Genomic DNA, 25569 nt, shown 5'->3' with positions numbered 1-25569 from the left:
AGCCACATCGCTACAATCAAGTCAAGAAAGAATTCGAAAATATGATGCAACAAGGTCTCTGTCGTCCCAGCAAGAGCGCCTGGTCTTCTCCGCTTCACGTCGTACCAAAGAAGAACGGGGACATAAGGGTGTGCGGCGACTACCGACGACTCAACGCAGTAACAAAGCCCGACCGTTACCCTATTCCCCGACTACGAGACTTCACGTTCCAACTCGCCGGAAAAACTATTTTCTCGACGATCGACTTGAACCGAGCCTACCAGCAATTACCAGTCCATGAAGAGGATATAGAAAAGACAGCAATCATCACACCATTCGGTTTATTCGAATTCCCGAGAATGTGTCCCGGCCTTAGGAACGCAGGCCAGACATTTCAACGTTTTATACACGAAATACTGCAAGGCTACGACTTCGTCTTCTCGTTCATCGACGACTTGTTGATCGCATCCAGCAACGAAGAAGAACATCGCCAACACCTGCGGTGTGTTCTTCAACGTCTAGAAGAAAACGGAATCACGATCAACCCAGCCAAATGTGTACTCGGAAAACAAGAAGTAAAATTCCTCGGCTTCACCGTAAACAGTGACGGAATCAAGCCGCCACAAGATAAACTACAAGCCATCGAAGATTTTCCGCTACCGAAAAACATTGAAGAGTTACGTCGTTTCCTCGGTATGCTAAATTTCTACCGAGACAGCATACCGAACGCCGCTACAATTCAAGCCCCGCTACACGCATACCTACATAATGCGAAAAAGCGAGACAAGACACCGATCGAGTGGAACGAGACATCAAAAGAAGCATTCACGGCATGCAAAAATAGCATCAAAAACGCTGTTTTGCTCGCCCACCCGAATCACAAAGCACCGATCGCTATTTTCTCCGACGCCTCGGACACCGCAGCGGGAGCTGTAATACAACAATTCAACAATAACAAATGGCAACCACTCGGCTACTTCTCGAAGAAATTTACAACAGCGCAAACGAAGTACAGCACCTACGATCGCGAACTTCAAGCTATCTACATGTCAGTAAAATACTTCAGAAAAATATTTGAAGGCCGAGAACTCATCATATTCACCGACCACAAGCCATTGACATTCGCCCTACAGAAAAAATCATCAACATCGGAAACTCCGAGAAGAACTCGACAACTACTTTTTATCTCCGAATTCACGCACGACATTCGTCATATCAGTGGAAAAGACAACATAGTCGCCGATACATTCAGCCGCATCGAAACAATCAACACGCCGTCAGCTGTAAATTATGAAGAGTTATCTCGCGCGCAAGAGCGAGATAGCACGCTACCTACACTCTACAGCCAAGAAAACTTAAGTTTCAAAACAACTACGCTACCTAACTCCGATATCAAGATTGTATGCGAAACTTCTACAAAATACGTTCGGCCGTACATTCCGCAAGACTTTCGACGCGCCGTGTTCGACTCCATTCATAACATAAGTCATCCTGGAACAAAAGCAACAAGGAAACTCATCGCGCAAAAATTCTTCTGGCCGTCAATGAACTCCGACATTAGCGAGTGGACGAAAACCTGCATACAATGTCAGCGAAGCAAAATACAACGACATACATCGAGCGCCGTGTCGACATTCCCACAAGTCGACCGCTTTCAACATACACACACCGACATCATCGGACCGCTGCCTACAACAGCGAGTGGTCATAGATACCTACTTACTATGATCGATCGCTCGACCAAATGGCCTGAAGCTGTACCACTCACCGACATCACCGCCGAAACCGTCGCAAGAGTATTCTACGAGCAATGGATAGCGAGATTCGGGTGTCCGACTACAATAACAACCGATCAAGGACGCCAGTTCGAGAGTCAGCTGTTCGTCAACCTAACTCGATGTATGGGAATAGAAAAAACCCGTACAACGCCGTATCACCCGCAATCTAACGGCATGATCGAACGCTGGCATCGAAGTCTCAAGAATTCACTGAAAACAAGACTCATCAACAGTAATACATCGTGGATCGACGAGCTACCTACAGTTTTACTCGGACTACGCGCCGCCATACGAGAGGACACCGGAGTCAGCGCCGCCGAATTAACCTACGGCCGTAACCTACGTTTACCGGCCGACTTCTTCGAAACAACATCATCATCATCATCATCGAGCCTAGATCATACCTACATCGAGCAACTACGAAAAAACATCAACTCTCTCAAGCCGAAAAACAATGTACAGCGCCACGGTAATCAACGCAACATCTTCATACATCGTGATCTACTTACGTGCGAATACGTATTTTTACGTAACGACGCCGTAAGGAAACCACTTCAAACACCGTACGACGGGCCATACAAAGTTCTTCGACGAGAAGAAAAATACTACGTTATACAACTACCCGATCGCACAGCAACAGTATCCATCGATCGTTTGAAGCCCGCCTACATACTGAGTGAAGATTACCTCGGCGAGTCAACGAGCAATGTACAACAGTCACCGGTAATTCTCAACATACCTAATACCAATTTACCTGTTACCTTACCTTCACATACCAATAATTTACCTCAAAATACCTTATTACCTTTACCCGTTACCTCATTACCTTTACCTGTTACCTCACAACCATTACCAAGTGCAACACCGATCAAGCAGAAGTTACCAGCAAGTCCAGCACAGAAGACAACAAGAACAGGCCGTGTCGTCAGACTGCCGGTACGCTTCGCTTGAGGGGGAGCACTGTAGCAGTACCTACGTTCGTTCGCCGATGAAACAAAGAGAACAACGCGCTCTGAAAAGAACGCACGCCGTCTTTGTATACGTTCGTTATAGAAGTTGAAACACAGAAGAAAATCGCTCTGCAAAGAACGTACGTTCGCAATGACAAGAGAAACAGCTGTCCGTGTAATAATACCGGACATGAACCGGCCTTGAAAAAGGCATTTTTCTAATAAGAATTCTTCGCAACAACACTACGCGTCTTCACATCGCGGCTACGTCGAGCGAGGGATCTTCGCAGCGTGGCTACGGTCTTCATGGCGTTTGCAGAGCTTCCATCTTCACAAAATGGCGGCACTACAATTATTACCGGCACGGCGTCGACCGGCAGCGAGACGTCGTCGGTATGGAATGCGCGCGCGGACTGAATTCGCGGGCCGCGAGAGCCCATATTTATACTCGGGCGATGCCAGCGCCGCGCGCCGCGGCGCGGCCAGTTTCTCGCGCGGCAATCATAATTACCTTGTAAATATTTCTTATTCAATTTTTTTCCCTTTCTAATTTTTGTAAATGTTTTTATCCCTTTCTGTACATCTCTTTCTAACTGTAATAGCCAATCACAATCAATCTTTTAACCTTTGTACATTTTGTAATAATAATAATTAACTCATTTTTTTGTATATAAGCAGCGCATTTTTGTAAATAAATCACTTCAGTTCACCACAGTAAATCGAGTTTTACTCTTTACTCCTCCGACCTCTAGTGAACTCTTAGAGAGACCAACCGGTCCTCTAAAGATACAACAAAGGGACAAATGTCAAAAGAGTGTTGCTATTGCTTAAAAAAAAAGTTTCGCCTCCTAGACATTCTTGACGCACTGTACTTACCGTCATAGCCTTGCAAGAAGCTATCCTACTCCCAAGATGTGCCATCGTTTATGAAATCATTGACTTTATAATAGGCTTTGGCACAGAAACGCTCTTTGACTACTTTTTTAAATTTATTAAAGGAAAGATTTTGAACGTTTTTTGGGATTTTATTGTAAAGGCCTTTAAAAGATTTACTGACTTTACTAAGTCTGATCACCGGTATATCTAGCTTGTGCTTATTCCTAGTATTTCTACAGTGGATGTCACTTTTAACTTTAAATTTACTTCTAATTTTTTCTAACATATTATATTACATTATCCTGTAAGAGTTTAGTACAGGAGATAAATGATACTCGACTGTAGGATCAGAAGTGAGTGAATTATTTACAAAACTTACGGCTATATATACAAAATTTGATTAGTAAGAGTGAAGAAGAAATGTTACCACAATCCAAAATGTATTGAGAAGCAACAGTTAGAATACCAATTTCTTTAAATTTATCTCTCAGAGATTCTAAAGCAGACATTTTATAAATAGAACGTATGGCTCGCTTCTTCCATACGACATCCTACTATGAAAATAACTAAAATATACTAATCGTATCGTGTCTTCGTCAGAAATTTCTCTAATTTTTCTGGCTGCATATGCTGCTGAACTGAGTCTACCTGCAAGTTTAGCAATGTGAGGATCCCACTGTAATTTGCTATGAAGTGTAATACCTAGGAAGACGGTCTTATCTACCAAAATCATCTTCTCATCATTTAATAGTATATTGGTTTGGACTTGTCTAACATTGGGCAAAGTAAACTTTATACATTTAGTTTTACTAGAATTTAAAAGTAAGTTATTAACATTAAACCAATGTACTGTTTTTGAGAGAGCATTGTTTACCTCGTCGTAGTTCGACTGCTGTCGCTTTACTTAAAAAATAAGTGAAGTGTCATCAGCAAAAAGTACTATCTCATTATTATTATTATCCTTTACTAGAAAAGGTAAGTAATTTATATAGATGAGAAAAAGAAATGGGGCTAATATAGATCCTGTGGGACACCTAATTCTATTTTGGTTCCATTGGACCTTTTACTATTGACCTCAACCGTTTTCAGAGTCCTATTTTTAAGGTAAAAAGTCAAAAGGCTGAGAGCAGAGGCGCAGTTTCCTGATCAATGTAGCATGCTCAACACAATCGAAGGCTTTGGAGAGATCGCAAAACACACCTAAGGCATGCTTAGGTGTGTTTTGCGATCTCCCAAGCTTCAAAAATACTACAAAGAAGTCCTATACCAGCATCCGTTGTGGATCGACCCTTAGTAAATCCGTATTGTTTATCGTGTAGCAAATTATTTGAATTAAAATGTATTAGTAATTGTTTTAAAATATTTTTTTCAAATATTTTACTAAAGGTCGGTAGAATCGATATAGGCCGGAAATTTGTGGGATCCGATTTAGTTCCGGCTTTGAATAATGGAAAAACCTTGCTATGCTTCATTAAGTCAGGAAAAACACCATTTTTTATGCAGTCATTAAAAATCATTGCTAGATGAGGAGCTAAGATATCAATTATTGATTTAATAATTTTTGTAGACATGCCCCAGAGATCAGCAGTATTTTTCCGTCCACCTGGAGGTGGTGACGTCTCTCAGCGCCGACTCCGCCATCGCTGCGGAGGTTCGTCGCCCGACGAGGACAACCAACTGAACTATGGTCGGACAACGCGACCTGCTTCAAGGCCGTCGAGAAGGAGCTACAAGAAGAATGGGAGAAGTACAAGAGCGAGGTCAACGCCCGCCGCATCACCTGGCAAAAATGCACCAAGTACTTTTCAGCGCTTAATGGATTCCGTTCTAAGAAGTTTATTTTTATTTATTTTATTTTCTTAGGAACACTTTAACTTAAGCATTCAAGACAACAGTTCCTTAGGAAAACTTTAACATAAGCATTTTAAGACAACAGTGAGCGTTACACAGCGATATGCCAATTAAAAGTTTCCATATAGTGTATAATAACTAATAACTAATAAGTTACACTTAAATCTAAAACTTCACTTAAAATATACGAAGCATCAAATCATGACCAAAACAACACAATAATATGACTTACAATAAGCTACATAAATTTTAAACTGTTAACTAACAATAAGCAACAAAGCTTATTAAACCACAAGAAAAGGATATGTGAAGAATACCAAATGTTATGACGACGATCGACGATGTTATTTTCTACAGTACTTCCCTTCAGGAACATAATAAATTAAAACTTGTGAAGAGGTTTTCAAAAGATTTAAAAAACACAATTGAATTTTTACCAATTAGAATAGTCAGAGAATTTTGCAAAATACAGTTAAATTCGTAGGACATACATTGACTGACGAAGGAATTAAGTCCAATGACGAAAAATTTCCCTTGCCGAAAACCCAAAAGGAAATTAAATCTTTCCCAGGACTTGTAGGATATTATCGTAAATTTGTACAGGATTTTGCCAAACTAACAAAACCACTGACAGTTTGTTTAAAGAAAAACGCTAAAGTACTACACGATAAGGAAGTTTTAGTCGGTTGAAAAATGTAAACAGTTAATTATTAATGCAGCCATACTGCAATACCCCGATTTTAACCAACAATTCATATTAACTACAGATGCATCAGACATGGCAGTAGGCGCCGTTCTATCCCAAGGCACCGTAGGCTCAGATAAACCCGTAGCGTTCGCTTTACGAACACTTTCGGACACAGAGAGAAAATACTCCATAATAGAAAAAGAACTTTTAAATATAACTAGAGATCGCCCAATAGTCGAAATTCGACATTAATTTCAATGGCATTAGGACTACTACCTATATTTTGTAAAAAAATATTGAGTTTATGATCTTTTTTTCAACTCTCGTCTCTGGGACTCAGCTGATCTCAGACTGGCCGTGTAAGCATTGTCTAATAGTATCTAAGATTCAATAAAAAAACTTGTCACCTTGTTGTCAACATACTTCAACCATAAATAAAAGAATATAATTCGTGTGTATAGGCTTGTCACTCAAAAATCTGTCATTTTTCCTAGTGTGTGTGTTATAGTGTGTGTAATGTTTTATTTGTTAAAAAAATGTATGATAAATTACAAAATAATATTAGCTCGATGCACTCCTTCACCATATAATCTATAACTGTGCAAAATTTCATTCACCTACGTTTCCTCATTTTTCGTCAAAAGGGATACAAAGTTTTTGGCTCACGTATTAATATATAGATTTGCGCAACCAGATACTTAAGCCCATATCTTTATGGTAGGAAGTTCATCATATGTACAGACCACAGACCGTTAACCTGGATTATGTCTCTTAAAGACTCGAACTCTAAACTTACTAGATAGAGATTAAAACTAGAAGAATACGACTATAAAATCGTATATAAAAAGGGTAAATACAACACCAATGCAAATGCACTTTCCCGCGTTATAATACATAATCAGGACACAGAAAACCTACAATTAGAAAGCGATACAAACGATAGCCAAATAACAATAGAATTTTTGAAGATGTAGCGCAACAACCCTCTACGTCACCCGTAGTACCCTCTACGCCACCCGTAGCACCCTCTACGTCACCCGTACCACCCTCTACGCCACCCGTAGCACCCTCTACGTCACCCGTAGCACCCTCTACGCCACCCGTAGCACCCTCTACGTCATCCGTAGCACCCTCTACGTCACCCGTAGCACCCTCTACGCCACCCGTAGCACCCTCTACGTCACCGGTAGCACCCTCTACGTCATTCGCCGTAGTACCGTCAACTTGCGTAGCGCCGCCTACGAGCGTAGACTCGCCCGCTACACCGCGGTTAGATAATTATAAGCAGATTAATTAATATCCCGATTCCCGAATGATTCTGAAATAAATAGAGTTAAAAATAAAACTTTATTACAGAAAACCGGCGTGAAACAGCGCTTGCGCTGTGTTTTGCCGAGTGAGTGAGTTTACCGGAGGCCCAATCCCCTACCCTATTCCCTTCCTTACCCTTCCCTATTCCCTTCCCTTCCCTTCCCATCCCTACACTCCCCTATTACCCTATTCCCTCTTAAAAGGCCGGCAACGCACCTGCAGCTCTTCTGATGCTGCGAGTGACCATGGGCGACGGAAGTTGCTTTCCATCAGGTGACCCGTTTGCCCGTTTGCCCCTTATTTCATTAAAAAAAAAAGTTTTTAGTAAAGTTTATATGACAATATTTAACGACAGAGGTCCTAAGTTAATAACATGTTTAACTAGAGTCACACGCATAGAGAATCCGAGTAAACAATAAAATTAAACAAAAAGTATCATGAAGGTAAAACCATACATAGAGACATACAAGAATCATATAAACAAATACATAGGAATTATCACTGGCCCAATATGCTTTTATCATTTCAAAAATATATTAATAAATCGACACCTCCTACGTATATTATCGTAACTGCATATGACCAACTTTACAGTACGACCAATTAAAGATTTGGAAACAGATTTTTCATGATGGTGGTTACAAATAACATTCCATAATTATTAAAATTGGCATACAATCATAAAAATACGAATAAAATAATACTCTGTTACGTGCTAGGGTTCGAGGATTTGGAGAGAAAGACCTGGTGACTCTCTTGAAGACTTTATTAACACTGCACTAAACACTAGGTCACAACACTTAGCACTAAGTCCAAAAACTAATCACTAGGTCCAATCACTAAGCACTATCACTGTCCTAGGTCGTAGCCAAGTCGCAGGTTTCACTGGTTCACTCACTATTGATCACTTGTTGTCACCTCGAAGATCGCTTGAACTCGCCGGGCCTGCCTGCGGCTTTTTATATGGCGAGACGAATTCCAGAAAGTTCCCGATTCACGTAAACAAGTAAACAACGTATCGTCATTCTTACGACGTAGTTCAGTGCCCAAACCAAATCTTTCCCGGGAACAAATGAGTGCATTGCGAAACTTACGCTCCAGATCAGATATTACTATTCTTCGCGCAGACAAAGGTAATGCCACGGTGATTATGGATACAACAGATTACAGTGACAAAATAGAACATCTTTTATCGGACGAGAACACGTACAAAATAGTCAAAAAAGACACCACCATCAAAGTTTTGAAGACAACTCAAAATCTTATAAAAAAAAGTACTCCGAGTCACTGAATCTGGAGTTTCTTACGCCGGTTCTTCTCGCCGGGTTAGTTCCCGAACCGGTGGTAGGCACCGTAGTATCGACGTTCGGTAAAGTTTTTGTAAAAAAATTACTCCGAATAAAAATATTTTTGATTTTGATTTTGATTTTTGGATCCCAAATTATTATTGCCTTCATGCCCTAAACCTCCAAAGTTGTATGGTTTGCCTAAGATACACAAAGCCAATGCTCCTCTTCGACCAATTGTGAGCCAAATCGACTCACCAACTTACAAACTGGCTCAGCTAGTGGCTACCGTACTTTCACCTCTACGCGGACAGACCAAGGCCCATGTAAAGGATTCCTACCACTTTGTTGATGAGATTAAACATCTACGCTCAGAGACAATGAACAACTGGTCAGTTTCGATATACAGTCACTATTCACTTGCCTACCAATACAGTAGTGTATCGAAATTGTTACAAGAAGGCTTAGAGAGAATGACTTAGAACACTGCCTTACATCTGGCTATATGTTGTGGAATTATGACTTTTACAGGCAAGTAGATGGTGTAGCGATGGGCTCACCTGTTTCACCTGTTGTGGCTGATATTTTTATGGAAGACTTTGAGAAGTTAGCCCTTGAGTCCTCACCTATACAACCCACCTTCTATAAGCGGTATGTAGATGACACTTTCACAATATTACCATCGGAAAAAGTATCCATATTCCTTGAGCACCTGAACAGCCTCAACTCCAAAATACAGTTTACAATGGAGTTAGAGAAAGATAATTCCTTAGCCTTCTTGGATGTATTAGTAATAAGGAATCCTGACGGCACATTAGGTCATACGGTGTATCGCAAACCTACACACACAAACAGATATTTAAATGGTGATTCCCATCATCACCCAGCTCAGTTAAGTACTGTTGGAAAATCTTTATTTCAAAGAGCGCGAGGAATCTGCGATGAACAGCATTTGGATACCGAGCTTCATCATGTTGCACAAGTTCTACGCGACAATAAGCTCCGGGCACCACGCAAACAGAGCAGCAACCGAGTGAAGCCGGCAACAGTGGAGAGATTACCTGCAGTGTTACCATATATAAAGGGAGTCACTGATAAAGTTAGCTACATTCTAAGGAAAGCTTCAATAAAACATACTTTAAGCCGCCCAAAAAGATCAGCCAATGTTTACCATCAGTGAAATGCAACTTACCCCTTCAAGATGCAGGAATCTACAAACTCGACTGTGATTGTGTCCTCTCTTATATAGGGCAAACCAAAAGGGCCATCAAAACCCGTATCAAGGAACACATTGCAGATGTCAAACACCGTAGGAACACCAAGTCCGCAATTTGTGAACACACACTGGATAAACCTCGCCATTACATAAGATTTGATAAGCCACAAGAACTGGCAAAAGAAGCAAGATACAATCAATCAATCAAAAATCAAAATCATTTTATTTGCTTAGGAATATGGTACAATAAGGTGTTAGCTTTTTCATTTTCCACATATTCTACTACAATGAGTGTGCAAATATTATTACAAGATACTAAGGTTAATGTTTTACCAAGTCGTATGTATTACCAAGATTTATTATATAGAAATAGAAATGTCGATACTTAATTAATTATTGATATATTACATTACAATAGATAGGTGCATTTTATAATTTGTCAAATAATTTTTCAGAGATATATATATCGCACGTTAATTTTGTGTAAATTAACTCATTCATAATATTTTGTCATCGAAGAATTCATTTACTGAATAATACATTTTGTTTAGAAGCCAGATGTTATAGTTTACTTTTATATTGTTTTATGGTCATCTCTTTAAAGCAGTTAGGTAATTTGTTATAGATCCGAACTGCCATACAATACGCGTTTTTACTACAAATGTTGAGTCTTTGGTCAGGTATAACAAGTTTATGTTTATCTCTACTACTTTTTGTTGCTAAGTTCATTTTTTTAGTAAAGAAGCGATCTAGATTGTTCTGCACAAAAACACCAACGTCAAAAATATACTGACAAGGCAGCGGCAGTATTTTAAATTTTTTGAACAACGGCTTACATGTTTCAAAATATTTAGCGCTCGATATACATCTGATACATTTCTTTTGTATTTTGAAGACTCTGTGCATGTCTACGGAGTTGCCCCATATAACGAGACCATAGCGAAGAACAGAGGCAACATGCCCATGATACGCTATGGTTGCTGCTTGAACAGACACTGTGTGTTTTAGATTGAATAGTACGAACATATACTTTTCCAATTAAATACAAATTTTATCGATATGTTCCTTCCATGTGCATAAATAATCCACAGTTAGGCCTAAAAATTCAGTCGATTCTGTCTCTTGTATATAACGCTCAAGAATGATACGCGAGGCCATTGAAATTAAAAAACACCCTAATTTTAACCGCGAAGATGGTTGGGTGCTGCCATCTAGTTGGGATCCAGTGATAAATAAACTAAAGCACAAATCTAGGAAACCTCGGCTTCATGACACTGTAAGTTCGTTCTGCGTAGATCGGAACGCAAACAAAAATTGATGAATCTTCGGGTAGTTGAAGAACTTCAATAAATAATTAGACGCCTGTCACCTCAGTCCACCCGTGACCACGGCCGCTGTAAAGTAACCGAAACGTCGGGATTAATAAAAGTGCTCCGCGACAAAATCCGTAAGTGTTTGGACATTGTAATATAATGAGTGATACTCGCGTAAACCTAAGAAGTCATTATATACTTAGTACAGTTACAATTTTTATAATTATAGTTTATTTTCGTGGTGCATTAAAAATTTCGTGTGTAATGTAGATCCAAATAAAATCGTCGTAGATGGTTGTTCAATTTTGTAAATCTCGATTTTAATAACATACATTCACGCGGACGAAGTTGTGGGCAACAGCTAGGATGACATAAGGACCTAATACTTCGGGCAAACTTCGAGTACTTATTCTGGTCAAGTCCAAAGTTAACAGTGCACTGTGCGGGTACTCTGTGCTGTCCATTAACAATTAAGTGGAGTTTTGGACAGAAGTGGGAACACAATTTTTTTTTCCTATATGTACTTTGTTTCATTAAAGTAGCATTTTTTTTCAGGACAATTCAATAAAGAATAAAGTGTCAGCTGTTACTATACAACTTATCCTAGGTTTAAGTACTACGTAGAGCTACGCAAAGATGTAATATCTTTGTGTTAACAAAAAGAACTCAATTAAACAAAAATGTGTAATAATAAAAGCTATCTTAGCTGGTTTATTTAAATGTATTAATTTATCTTCTTCTTCAAGTACTTGCTCAACCTGACCTTAACTTTAACTTTGACCTCCAGTCTCTTCAGAAGGTCAGCAATTTCGGGGTCATCGATTTCCTCTGACTCCTCCTCCTCCTCTGGAGTAGTGGTAGTGGTCGTGGAGGGAGAAGAGGTAGTGGTCGTAGAAAGAGTAGAGGGGGTTGTCACAGTGACGGTGGTGTCGGGTGCGGAGGTCGTGGTCACAACAGTGGTCTCGGGGTTCTCAGATTCTTCGGTAGTGGTGAGGTACACGGTCGTCTCGGGGACGGCAGTGGTGGTCGGTTTGACCTCCTCCTCCTCCACCAGATTGTTGAAGTCGATGCCAGTAACCTGGGTGAACCAGGAGTGGAATGGTCCGGGACGGATGAAACCTATAAGAAGATACATATTCTGTTAGCATGGAATTTTTACTTTGCACGTAATTAAAAAAAATATTATGTAACACTCACCACCAGGAATTCCGGAGTGGCATCCGAAGTCTCCGCCGGCCACGAAGGATGTGACTCCGACGAGGGTGGGCGTGCCGTCCGCCTCTACGTTAACGAGCGGGCCGCCGCTGTCGCCCTGGCAGATGGACTGCGACGTCTCGTTGTAGAAGGTGGCGCAGATCGTGTTCTGTGTGATCAGGGCGGTGCCGAACAGCTGCGCGCACGACGGGTTGGACACGCCGCGCAGGAACACCCACTGGAGGTGGTCCGATGTAGCACCTGCGAAGTGACACGTATATTATGGCACTTGTAGACTTCTAGATAACCCCGAAAATGCAAAATATGGTACTAGATGATGAAATAATTACCAAGAGTCCATGTCCTGCCGAAGCCGCTGGCGTAGAGGACGACCGCGTTGTAGTCCCTGTAGGCGTCCGCGGACGGCTGAATGCGGATGCTGCGGAGGTTGCCTGCATAAAAAATTCAACGATAAGATAGGTATACGTAGTAGGTATATAGTCTTTATAAATAAGCAACCTCGAATATTTCTACTATAATCCTTAGATTATAGTAGAAATATTCGAGGGACTTCTTATAAAGTCAGTCAATACACTCACTGGAGTACACGAGGGGCTGCTGGAGCTTGATCAGGGCAATGTCGTTGGTCTGCGTGACGAGCGGCGTGTTGACGTTAAAGGTGGGGTAGTTGTAGGTCTCCTGCGCCTCCTGCACGTCCTCGGGGTTGTTGATGTTGACGAGGCCGGAGCGGACGATGACGGTGAGCTGGCCGGCGGTGCAGTGCGCGGCGGTCACCACCCAGGAGCGGTGCACGACGGAGCCTCCGCAGCCGGTGGCGAGGCCCAGGGCGCTGATCATGCGCAGCGACACCTGGTGCGGGTGCTGGCCCGGCTGCGCGTCCCACCCCGACACGATGCGGGACCCGCTACCCTCTGTTAATAGTGAACGTTACATAAGCTAATTATGTTATGTAATACTAGCTGTCCCGGCAAAGGTCGTTTTGCCATAATATTATAAAGTATTTGGCCCATATTATTTTATTGAAGTGACTAAATAAGTATGACACCATGGCAACGTCCATCGCTATCCCGTGGCACAAACAATGGCCGTCAGTCTCGAGTTGTATATATATATATATATATATATATATATATATTTAAATCGCCGAAGACTTGTTGCGTCTTTTCAAAGTCGAACCCTATGGCGTCTACCATTTCCAATGACTTTTTAATTGTTATTCGTGCGAATATAGTTACATTGCTGTCATGTGAATTCTATTGTCGACGAGAAATTTTGTTTACGTACGAAAATTAGATATTCAATTTGAAATAATTCTCGCTGGTTTTTTGCTTCCGTTCTCGATGGAAATCATGTGACACATTGTATATTTTTGTATTCGTTCCATGCATTTAATCGTTTTTCCTACATCCATTTAAATGTATGGTTATATTGATACCGTATATTGTACTATATTAATTCCATGCATTCTACTAATTAAATGACTCCTTACTATATTTGAGATTATATCGGTACCGTATATTATTTTTTTATGTACGCCATAAACTGTTGAGTTTGTTGCTTCCTCCTAACCTTATATGTTATATCGATACATACATAGGTACCTATATAATAGATCCCAATAAATTCATTGCGTGATGTGGTCTCTGTCTACCCCAATGAGGGACAGGAGTGACGATATGTATGTATAAATAGAGAATCATCCCTCTTTATGAAGTCGATTAAAATGAAATACTTATTTCTATAACTTGGAGTACATAACAGACATTAAAAACAAGTTATCCCTATATTACATAGATTAATTAAATTTTAAATTATAATTAGGTAAGTCCGCTAGGCTAACTAAAAAATATTAAGGATAATTATGATAGATATGATCATTTTATTTATGTGAGCGTGTTTCTTCTGAACTTAAGTATGAACACAAAATAAAACAATTGTTTCGGTAGTAGGTATTTTTAAGTTTTATTGTTTAAAATCAAGTAGGTACAATAATAAACCCATAGTCATAATAATCAAAGTGTCGGACAAATCAAATACACCGAAATAGGAACATAAAAGTAATTTAAGAAATTAATAATTTTAAGAACGACCAGTTGAGAGGCTAATTAACTGTGACATTGACTATAGTTAACTTGTGTATGTAAGCAATACTAGTTTTCAATCGTGGCTCTGCCCACGTGACAAGTTGATAAAATTTAACAAATTGAAATTCGTTATTAGCCGTTTAGGCGTTAAAAAAATATAACAAAAATGCTTAGAAAAATATTAACCTGAAGAATCACATATCAGACATACCTATCAGTACAAAGTCTCAAAAAAAGGCCCTTTAGGCGTCGAAAAGAAAAATAAAAACGTTTAAAAAATTATTAACGTACCTATCAAAAATAAGATAAAACAGTCCAAAATCTCAAAAAATTACACAACTACACAAAAATTACACAACAATATATATACTTTGTTTGTAAATTTAAATTATGGTTATTATCTATAATAGTACCTATTATTTCTGTTTATTTGTTTTGTACAAAAAGAGGACGGTATTTGATTATAATACAAGTTCACAATAATAATAAATTTTTTCGTAAGTAGTTGGTTATCGCGCGCGCGTAAGCAAACACGACGCGACGTTGCGTTCTGTGCTGTGATAGTCATAGTCAATCATGGTTGTCGTGATTGATGTAGATCGTTTCGATAGTTTTTTGTATTGTTTATTGTATCTTCTTCTTCCTAGTCGTATCCTCATGGCTGAGGGACGTGACCACCAAAATTTGCTTTTTGGGATAGGGCTCTCCACTTGTCTCTATTTTTGGCCTGATGAAATGCCTCCTGGAACGTGCAGTCAGCAGCCTTGACAATCGCGTCTGTCCATCGTGTAGCCACTCTGCCTCTGCCTCTTTTCCCCTCTAATTGCCCAGCTAGTATGAGACTCTCAAGATTATTAGGCTCCCGGCGGGCTATGTGGCCAAAAAAGGCAAGTGATCGTTGTAGACAAAGCGTGGACAGGCGGGTGGTAATTTTGAGTTGCTGAAGTATAGACGTGTTGGTCCGGTGTGCGGTCCAAGGGATGTCGAGCATTTTACCCCAGCACCACATTTCAAAAGCGTCAATCTTAGCTCGAGTACGTGCTTTTAGTGTCCATGTCTCGGAGGCATATAAAAATATTGAAAAGATTAGGGAACGCATTAGTGTTATTTTTGTGCTACGATAGATGTTCTTATTCTTCCATATCTTTTCTAAGCGCCCAACCGCAGATTTAGCCATCTGAGCCCGTCGGACAACCCCTCTCGCAGTTACCATTGTTGCTAATCAACGATCCCAGGTAGACAAACTCCTCTACGGGTTGGAGATCTTGTAGTAAGGATGTCTTTTGTATTTGGTTCAGCTTATCGACGTACATCAGTTTGTTTTTATTGCGATTGATTTGGAGGCCAAAGTCTCGACTAATCTTTTCGAGCCGCGCTAGAAGTTCAGCAAGTTTCACTTCGCAAGTACTTATAAGCGTGGTGTCGTCAGCGAACCTTAGGTTGTTGAGAAGGTATCCGTTAATTTTAATACCATCCTCCCAATTTTCCAACAATCGACGCATTATATATTCGCCTACGAGGTTGAACAGCTGTGGAGAGAGGATGCAACCCTGTCTGACACCACGCTCTGTAGCAAACGGCTCTGACAGATCAATGTCTAATCGCACCCTTGGTCGACCTTCCAGATAGAGGTTTTGTACCAAAAATATGAGATGATCGGGGACGCCCAACTCTCTCATCACCTCCAGCATTTTGGACCAGACGATGCAGTCAAAGGCCTTAGCGTAATTCACAAAACAGAGTACTATGCTGACGGATGTTTAGGATTTGTTCTCGGGTACCCCTGCCCTTTACGAATCCCGCCTGCTCTTTGGATATCTGTCTAGTTATATAGTGTGCCAATCTGTTGTTTATAACATGGAGAAGAATCTTACTGGCGTGTGAAATTAGTGAGATGGTCCGATAATTTCCACACTTTTTAGTCGACCCTTTCTTATGTAGTGGTATCACGAGAGATTATGTCCAATCGTCTGGCCACTGTCCTGTTCTCCATACTTTAAGACATATTGAATGCATTACTCTGATTCCACACTTACCCAAGCTCTTAAGCACTTGTGCCTGTATACCATCTCCACCGCAAGCTTTTGTTTTGAGCTTATTTATAGCTGCTTCTAGTTCATGGAGACCGATGTCGGGTTCTTTATCTGTAAAATCTAATCTAGTGTCAGGTTCATCAGCGTCATATTTGTACAGGTCTTGGCAGTAGTTCCTCCATCTTGTCATCACTTGGTTCTTGTCTAAAATCAGGTTACCCTTTTCATCTTCTATGTTCCAAGATTTTGATTTTCGTTCCCGTGTGAGAATTTTTACCTTTTGGAACATGTCTCTTGGATGTAGGGTATCAGAGTGTGTTTGTATATCTCTACATATAGAATTGATATATGCATTCTTGTCATGTCTACAGAGACGCTGTACTAGTGAGTCAAGTTCAGAGTATCGCTGTTGTTCTTCCTTTGAACGAATTCCTCCAGTCTTTAGAGCCTTTCTTTGTGCGATTGCCTCCCAAGTGGTCATCCACTCAGATCTAGGGTGTTTTACTTTCCGTCCATTTGTGATTGTTCTAGTTGTCTCTTCTAATGCGGCCTTAAGCTGATTCCATGATGTATTGGCTGAGTCAAATGGGCAATACGTTTCACTGTCCAGTCGAGTTTGTAGTGTGTCCTCAAAAGCTTTCGCTGCTTGTGTTAGAAGAATATTTTTGGATGGTGGAGGCTTTGAAACTACTTTGAGGCGGACTCTGTATTGAGCTATTAACAGCTGATGGTCGCTGCCACAATCTGCACCCGGAAAAGTCTTTGAGAGAGTTATGCACGACTTCCATCTGCTGCTGATTAATATGAAGTCAATCTGATTTTTATGACCTGTTGGCGATCGCCATGTCCATAAGCGTCTTGGATGTTGTTTATATGCCGTGTTAGTTACGAATAGTCCTTTTTCAATGCAAAACTCTAACAACATCTCACCTCGACTGTTGCGGGCTCCTAAGCCGTATTCCCCAATAACATTCCTTAGGTGTTGATCATTATCAGTGTGCCCTATCTTAGCATTAAAGTCTCCCAGGATGATAGTACATTCCTTCTTTGGTAACGCTTTGCAGGTTAATTCTAGCTCGTGGTAAAATTCCTCCATCTCTTCTTCGGTGGCTGCAGTGGTCGGCGCATAGACCTGTACAAAGTTAATTGGGTGTGGATGGGCTGAAATTTTTAAGGATATAATTCTATTGTTGATGGTATTATACCCCAATACCTTGTCTCGTAGCCAGCTAGCAACTATGAAGCCCACACCACTAAAACTATTGTCTTGCCTGTCAGAGTAGATTACCATATTTCCTTCAGGTGTGATGTGGTATCCGTTATCTTTGACATGGGTCTCACTCAATCCTAGTATAGCCAGATTATAGCGCTCCATCTCCGCTTCAACAACTTCGATTTTTCCTGGCCTTAAAAGTCCACGGACATTCCAGGTTCCTATTGTTATTGCCCTTCCCTTGGGTGTTAGTTTGCTAGAGTAAGATGTTATGTTTCCAACTGCAGCCGGTAGCCAATTTCACACCAGTCGGCCCGGAACCAAGCTGGCGCCGAGCGTTAGTCGGGTCGCATGACATCATTTTATCTCTGGTGGCGTTCTTAATCATGGTGGTTTTCTTGGGATTATAGTCGCGGTAGTTTCCCGTTGCTTTCCGCGCTAGACTTTTTGAGGGTATTTAGTCCTCAAGGCCACTACTGCCTAGGAGTCAGGTTATCATATCCGCCGCCTGAGACTCGGCGTTGTTACTCGTTTAGCACCACCCGGGGGACACGTGTAGGGTAGTAAAAGGTAATTCATACGGACGCGAGTAACCACCGCCCCCGTTTATTGTATCAAGTTTGATTAATTTTAAACATTGATTTGATTTGTAATCTAATTTTAATTGCCTGAAATGTAAAATCAGCGATATGCGATCAGTAGTTGGGAAAGGGTCCGGTGGCTTTAACACAGGTTATACTGTAACCTAGCTAAGCTGCCGGTTGCGATCTTAACATTCTAATATAAAAAACCATTGAAAATAAAATAATTTGCATGTTGTAATTGTCTAGATTAAGGAATGTTGTTATCGAGCTGAATAAAAGTACATTATTATTATTATAAGTATGCCATCACAGTTACTATAAATCTTGTCAAGGGTGTCGATTTATGAATGAAGAAAGTCAAGATTAAAAAAAAATCTCAGAACACTGTACAGTGTACAGCCTAGCCCATGACCCGGTAACCACTTGACGTTGAGTTTCGATGCACTTGTTTGGGCTATTTTCTCATTACCGTGGCTTTCTAATAGCGAAAGAATTATTTAAATTGGTTCAGTAGTCTCGTAACTCGTAAGTTAAATAGTAATAAGCAAACGATTAAATATTTCGTCTCTACAATATTAGTAAGTATAGATATTTAAAAATATATTAGTCCCAACCCAATTCGCAGTCTAAACTCAGTCACTGATGGGCTTTTGTTTAAAATATACAATAGGTAAGTACTTATCAAAGAAAATCATATACGTAGTCGATTGTATTAACTACTATGTCCCTACCTAGTATGTAGGTAGGGACATAGTAGTTAATACAATCGATCCAAAATACTTTTAGACAGGTAAGTATATAAACAGTTCAACAACAAACAGGACACTGGACGTCAGGATAATGATCGTAAATTGCATATTTATTTGTAAATAAATATGCTGCACCAGAAAAATGAAGATTTATAAAGCGATTTTATGTTCTTTCGTTTCATAGGTAGAACAAAATTATTTGTAATAATATTGATATTATTCTTGGTCGTTGCACCACAATTAAAACATTTTTTTTGTATTACAAAATGGGTCGACGGCCAAGGCCATTTTATTTTGTCTTTAAAATAGTTTTTAAAATCACTTCTTTTAAAAAAAACGATCTACATCAATCACGACAACCATTGACACGACAATCTAACACTGAAAGAATTTTTCAAATCGGACCAGTAGTTCCTGAGATAAGCGCGTTCAAATAAGCCCTTTCAAATAATTTCCCTCCGTTTTTTCCACATTTTCCTCTATTTCTTCGCTTCTATTATTCTTAGCGTGATAAAATATTGCTTATAGCCTTCCTCGATAAATGGGCTATCTAACACTGAAAGAATTTTTCAAATCGGACTAGTAGTTCCTGAGATTAACGCGTTCAAACAAACAAACAACCTCTCCTGCTTTATAATATTGAAGTGTAGATAACATTTTTACTACTTTTCTTACTATTCTACTACTATTTTTCGAAAATGTGTCAAATAACTACCTAATTGTAATATCGACATTGCATCGATTCGATATATTTGTTCCTGTTTTCCTGAAATACAGTTACAGATTTGATCATTATTCTGAATGATCGTCATTATGTTTTTAGGGCTATTCAGGAAAAAGACGTTCAGGAAAATGAGGAATTCACTAAATTCGTTTATAATTAAGTATTGATATAAAGAAAATTATTAAGAACTTAGAAATGTTGCGGGCCTTTATAACTTGGTATAAAAAAAGTAGTGAAAAACAGACAAATGTTGGCACAGTCGAGAAATGTAAATGACGTCTTATTTGGAATTTTTTGTAGAACGTATTTCAAAGAGAGAGAGAGAGCATAAAACGAAGACCTCTATCCACACCAAAGCACTGCGATCAAATAAAGTGAGCCAGCAGATTTTATCGCAAAATAGGTTTCAACCCGTCACGTTGAGTATATCGGCAAGGCATTCAAAACAAACAATGCGCAGGACAATGACGCGAATTTTATGAACATTTTAAAAATATAATTTTTAGTTATTTAATGTAAGTTGATGTGTTATTTGTTGGTATCGGATTCTTCTCTTCTTTATCTTCAAATTAACATTAAATTTTTAATCCTTTCTAGCTCATTTTTTTTTATAAATAATAAATTGTAAGCGGCAGTATCGAAACGATACGCAAAAATTTCATAATTTGGTACTTTTTTTTATAATAACTTTTGAAATATTAACTCTACTTTCAAATAGTTTTAGCAGCATTTTTGTAAGTTAATTAGACATTGAAATGTGTAATGTTACATCAAATTTACGAAGGCGTTGTGAACCCAACTTTGAAGACATGAATTTAGTCTCTCTCAAATATTCGCCCCACTACACAATATTTATACCACAAGCGTCATTACGTCCGCGCTGGCCGGCAAAAAATATAAACAAAAACATGCCCTTGCATGTCGCGTGCGAACTCCGCCCCCTCGCCTCTGTCACCCCCGCGTCTCCTCTGGGACGATGTCGTTTTGTGGGACGTAATTAAATCACACATTAGAATTGATAAAAACTTTATTATATACAGGAATCCACATTATCGGCGTGTTATACGTAAACAAAGTATCGAATATACGCCACCGATATACGGCGCACAGTAGCGACCTCCAAAATTCGCGCGCCAAATAGCGGAACTAAGAAATACGCCGAAAAGCACTCCGGTGACAAAACAACGTCCATGCCAATATTTCACCCAGCCATTGTACTAACCTTAACACTACTTCTGGCTGAATTTGAGAGATGGTCAATCTTGCGTCCGTATACAGGATGCAACAAGTCAGTCGGACGCAATATCATCGGTAAAAACCGCCATGTAGGACGCAATATCAACTCCGGGGTGGAAATATATATATATATATATATATATATATATATATATGTACGTATATATATACCTACATATATATATATATATATATATATATATATACACACAGATATATATATGTATATAATATATATACGGTGCTGTGATGCCAATGGCCAGTTCTGATATACTTGAACTTAACATTAACACGCTGCCGCTTGTCTAGATTGGAGGTACAATGTTGTAAGAGATAATCGTATCATTATCTTAATACTGAGATATTGATTTCAATGTTGTACGTTGGTTGCTTTATACTTTAATTTAACTCCTAATTTAACCTTCTATAACCCTTACTACCCCACAGGGTGCAATTAAACCTTCCGGCCAAATTTCGATATATTGATCCTTGTTAAAAATAAAATACTGTTATTTTTTCTTTTATAATCACTCAGTACTAAAATGTTGAGAAATAGCACCCGAAAGTTATCCTAGAAAACATCACAATTAATGGACACTATACGTCGCCGGCGCGAGACGTGCCCCCCGCGCGCTCGCCTCCCCTCGCCTCACCCCCGCTCTTCACACCGCCGCGAAGTGACCGTTCTGCAACGATTTTCAGTGAGACAAAATATTATGTTATTGTGAAAAAATTAACACTATAACCTATTTTTTTTTGTTTAATGGACTCTCCTAATGATACCCAAACCCTAAAAAAATATGGCCGGTAGGTTTAATTGCACCCAGTATAATCCTTGTTATTGTTACATAATTACCTAAATGCTAATTAAAACTACGTAAATGTCGTGCGTATTGTGTATGAACACAATGGATTAATTTGTTATGACTTTAAAGTATTAGTTTAGTTATGTATAAGTGTCTAAGATAGGTAATAATCATTAATTACATTGAACGTTTAATTTATTATTTTTCCGCCATTTAAATTGATAGCATCGCACAGATAACCGGACAAATCACTACTAATTATCAATCACGGTATCACGTATTTAAAATATTATATTATGATAGAGAAAATGTTTTGAAGCATTTACCAAAAAATTATAACATTTTGTAATGTCGGTAATGTTATATTCCTTTTGTTTCGTAGCTGTATTATTCTTGTGGTATAAGAGTAGATTCATGCGACACAATTTTGCACGTTTTCTTGCAGTATAGGTACGTCTTAACATTATGCCGATAGTACTGCAACAAATCGTGCAGTACAATCGACGTGCGAATGGTTCTATGTATATGTCGCAGTCATTTGGTTCAATCCGCGATTCGATTAACTAGCGCATTCATTGAATGACTTGGCCGAACGTTGATTGAACGATCGCCACTCAACGTCCAACTAGTTAGCGATTTGTAACATAGCCCTTTGAAGATAGCGGACGGAAATCAGTCAGGTAATTGGAAGTATTTCATTTTTTTCCCACTGCGGCGCTAGTAGTCACTAAAACAAATATGGCGTCAAACAGCTCGCACTGCTGGAAGCTCTGTATTGATATTTTATCGCTTAAATTAACATTAATAACTCTCTAAGCGTTTTGATGATTGCCTGGAAGACATCCCTTTTAGCGATAAGGCCGCCAAAATTGTACATTTATTTTACTGTTGTTGTTGTATGTGTATGTTAAAACTGTATTATATGTTTGTGGTGTACAATAAAGATGACTATTATTATTATTAAAGTTAAAAGTGCTTTATTTGTATTAAAATATTATGACAGCGCAGATTTACCCATAACTACCCCGTCAATGGCTACTTAAAAAAAATATAGCATCCCATTTAAGGACATCACTATATGACTTTTAGTCAAGACGTTAAACGTCACAGTCAACGTCTTGACGAGTTGACCTTTGGTCATCCGATTGAATGCTGTCGCCTGTCATTCATTGAATGAACTAGACATTCAATCGAATCGCAGATTAAATCAGATGATTGCGACATTGTATGCGCCACTGTTTATTCGTTAAGACGTATACTGCAAGAGCTATATTTAATGAGCTAGAAGTTTATTTCTGTATTTTTTTCTGTATTTGACAATAATCGCGATACAGGTGCCTTACTCTCGAAACTGATATCGATTTCGATTTTCGATTTCAACGGTTTTTTGACATTTTTTAGACATATTTTAGATGGCTAAAGTGTCAAAAAACATTGAAATCGCAAATCGAAATCGATATCAGTTTCGGGAGTAAGGCACCAGGGCCTGTAGACAAGTGGCAAAGCGCTAACGCTAACGCTAACGCTAGCGCTACAAAATGTATGCGATTTGACATAAGTCATCGCTTCGCTAGCGAATACTAATGTCAAATCCATACATTTTGTAGCGCTAGCGTTAACGTTAGCGTAAGCGTTTTGCCACTTGTCTACGGGGGCTGGTCGAACAGGTCGAAATTATTCTTTGACTTGTTTTTTGCAGTTCTTTTTGTAAATATTGATTGTACAACAAAAATTATAAGGACTAAAGTTGTAGAGGATCAAATTTGCAACAAATTAATTGATCCCTATCATTTTCTTAAAAAAAATAAATATAGGAGATAATTAGCTAAAAATAAAGTAAAGGAGATAATTAGCTAAAAATAAAGTACTTAAAGGAGATAATGGGCATTATCCAAAAAAAATCACATATACTTTTTATATTTTTTTTTCGTTAAAATAGGGTATTTTAAGAATATAAATTAAATAATTTTGAAATTCATGGGCTAGTTTTTTCTCAATAAATTTTTAAAGTTTCGCTCTGACGTCATCATCAGCGGCTAATTGACCTCTGTAGTGTTTTAAATTTCCTTTCATTCTTATTTATAATGGCTGGTTCGTCAAATGCAAGTTCTCATTATGTGAAAGCTGATACGAGAAGCTTACCAAAAGTTCTAGAGCCTAGGACTGCAGGACCTTTTAAGTAATTAAGAGTCTATCGACTCTATCCTACCTGTTTATAGACTCTAGATTATAGGCCTTCATAATATTATATTATAATGTATTGTGTCTGCATTAGGTAACGCTGGCATAACACGCCCTATTAAAAAATTAATTACGTAGTATGGGTACGTTCCCTTATCAGCTTTTGAAATTCACGCCCACTGGCAATATAGTACAAACTTGTCATGAGTCTTGTGCTCCACTTTTAAATCGTTAATTTTGAAAAACGTTATTTTTTGACCCAGGTAAATAAAGGTAGCGGGCCGCGACACCGTGCAAGACCAAAGCATGTTTGTGGCCCGTATAAAAAAAGGTCGAGTGTAACTCACCGGGCGTCTCGAACCCGCTGGGGTAGACCGCCGGCACCTCCGCCAGCGGCACCGCCAGCACCTGCCCACACACACCATGTTAGGAAATAGTAAATACATTTCCGAAGGTTTGACTTTAAAAAGAACATCTACTTAGTTAATAGGAAGAAATTTGGATGACGGTCTTCATAATCAAAGATTGCAAATGCAATGCAAATTGCTGGCCGTTTCCTTTCATTTCATGTCTAAGCGATAGGAGAAGCCCATAGCAATATAATTACAGGAATGTCATCGATAAAATATATTATCTACAATCTACATAGAGCACATTAGCATTCAGGAAATTATAGCTGCGGTGTAGGTTAGCAAAAAACGGCTTAAAGTCTGATTCAATTCCCGATTTTTACCTAGCCACAAAATAGATATAATAGTACAAACCTAGCAAAGAAGTTAAAAGCAAGAGAAGAGAAAGCAATAATTATTATTATGAGACGATTTAAAAATATTTAAAAATAAATACCTGGCTGATAGCCAGAGCCAGCAAAACGAAAACTGTATTCACCGACATGTTTGTGGCGCTGCCGAAATTGTGGGCCCGTATTTAACACCTAATGACACCTCATCATCTTATCGGCGATCAGCGTCGTCAATAAATCTGGCCGATTGCGTTATCTATCTATACTAATATTATAATCTATATCTATACATATAATAAAACTGTAGAAATGACAATTCTGTACATTAAAGATATCCAAAAAATAATAAGCGGGGGCTGTTACTACATCGCTATAGAAGCCAAAACTGTGGTTAGTTTTTTGTCTGTCTGTCTGTATGTTTGTTCCAGCACCACACGAAAACTACTGATCTGATTTGAATGCGGTTTTCGCAGATATATTTGTCTTCTTCCAACTTAACATCTGGTATACAAAATTTTTGCCCCCCACCTCTCTAAGGAGTCAAAAGAAAAGGTAAGATTTTGTACCAAACTTTTTTCTTTAACACGAAAACTACTAATCCGATTTGACTACGGTTTTCGCAGATATATTTATCTTCTTCCAACTTAACATCTGGTGTATAAATTTTTCCCCCCTCACCCCTCTAAGGGGACCAAAGAGGGGGTCTGTATCAAACTTTTTTCTTCAATGGACTAACTTCATATTATTAACTGTA

At 39.1% G+C, this 25569-nt stretch overlaps 1 protein-coding gene across 1 annotated transcript; it reads right to left on the bottom strand.

Annotated features, from left to right (window-relative positions):
- Positions 1-11972: 11972 nt before the first annotated feature.
- On the bottom strand, positions 11973-25067 carry LOC121728257 (collagenase-like). Its single transcript, XM_042116398.1, has 6 exons — positions 24920-25067; positions 24421-24481; positions 13042-13374; positions 12793-12894; positions 12446-12703; positions 11973-12367 (listed from the first exon to the last, which is right to left on the bottom strand). The coding sequence occupies exons 1-6, from the start codon at positions 24965-24967 to the stop codon at positions 11973-11975; spliced, it is 1197 nt and encodes a 398-aa protein (XP_041972332.1). The 5' UTR covers positions 24968-25067.
- Between the last annotated feature and the right edge of the window lie 502 nt (positions 25068-25569).

This window comes from Aricia agestis, chromosome 6 (assembly GCF_905147365.1).
Source record: "Aricia agestis chromosome 6, ilAriAges1.1, whole genome shotgun sequence".
Classification (NCBI taxonomy): domain Eukaryota; kingdom Metazoa; phylum Arthropoda; class Insecta; order Lepidoptera; family Lycaenidae; genus Aricia; species Aricia agestis.
Note: the sequence above shows the minus strand (reverse complement) of the source record. Positions and strands in the feature narration are given on the sequence as shown.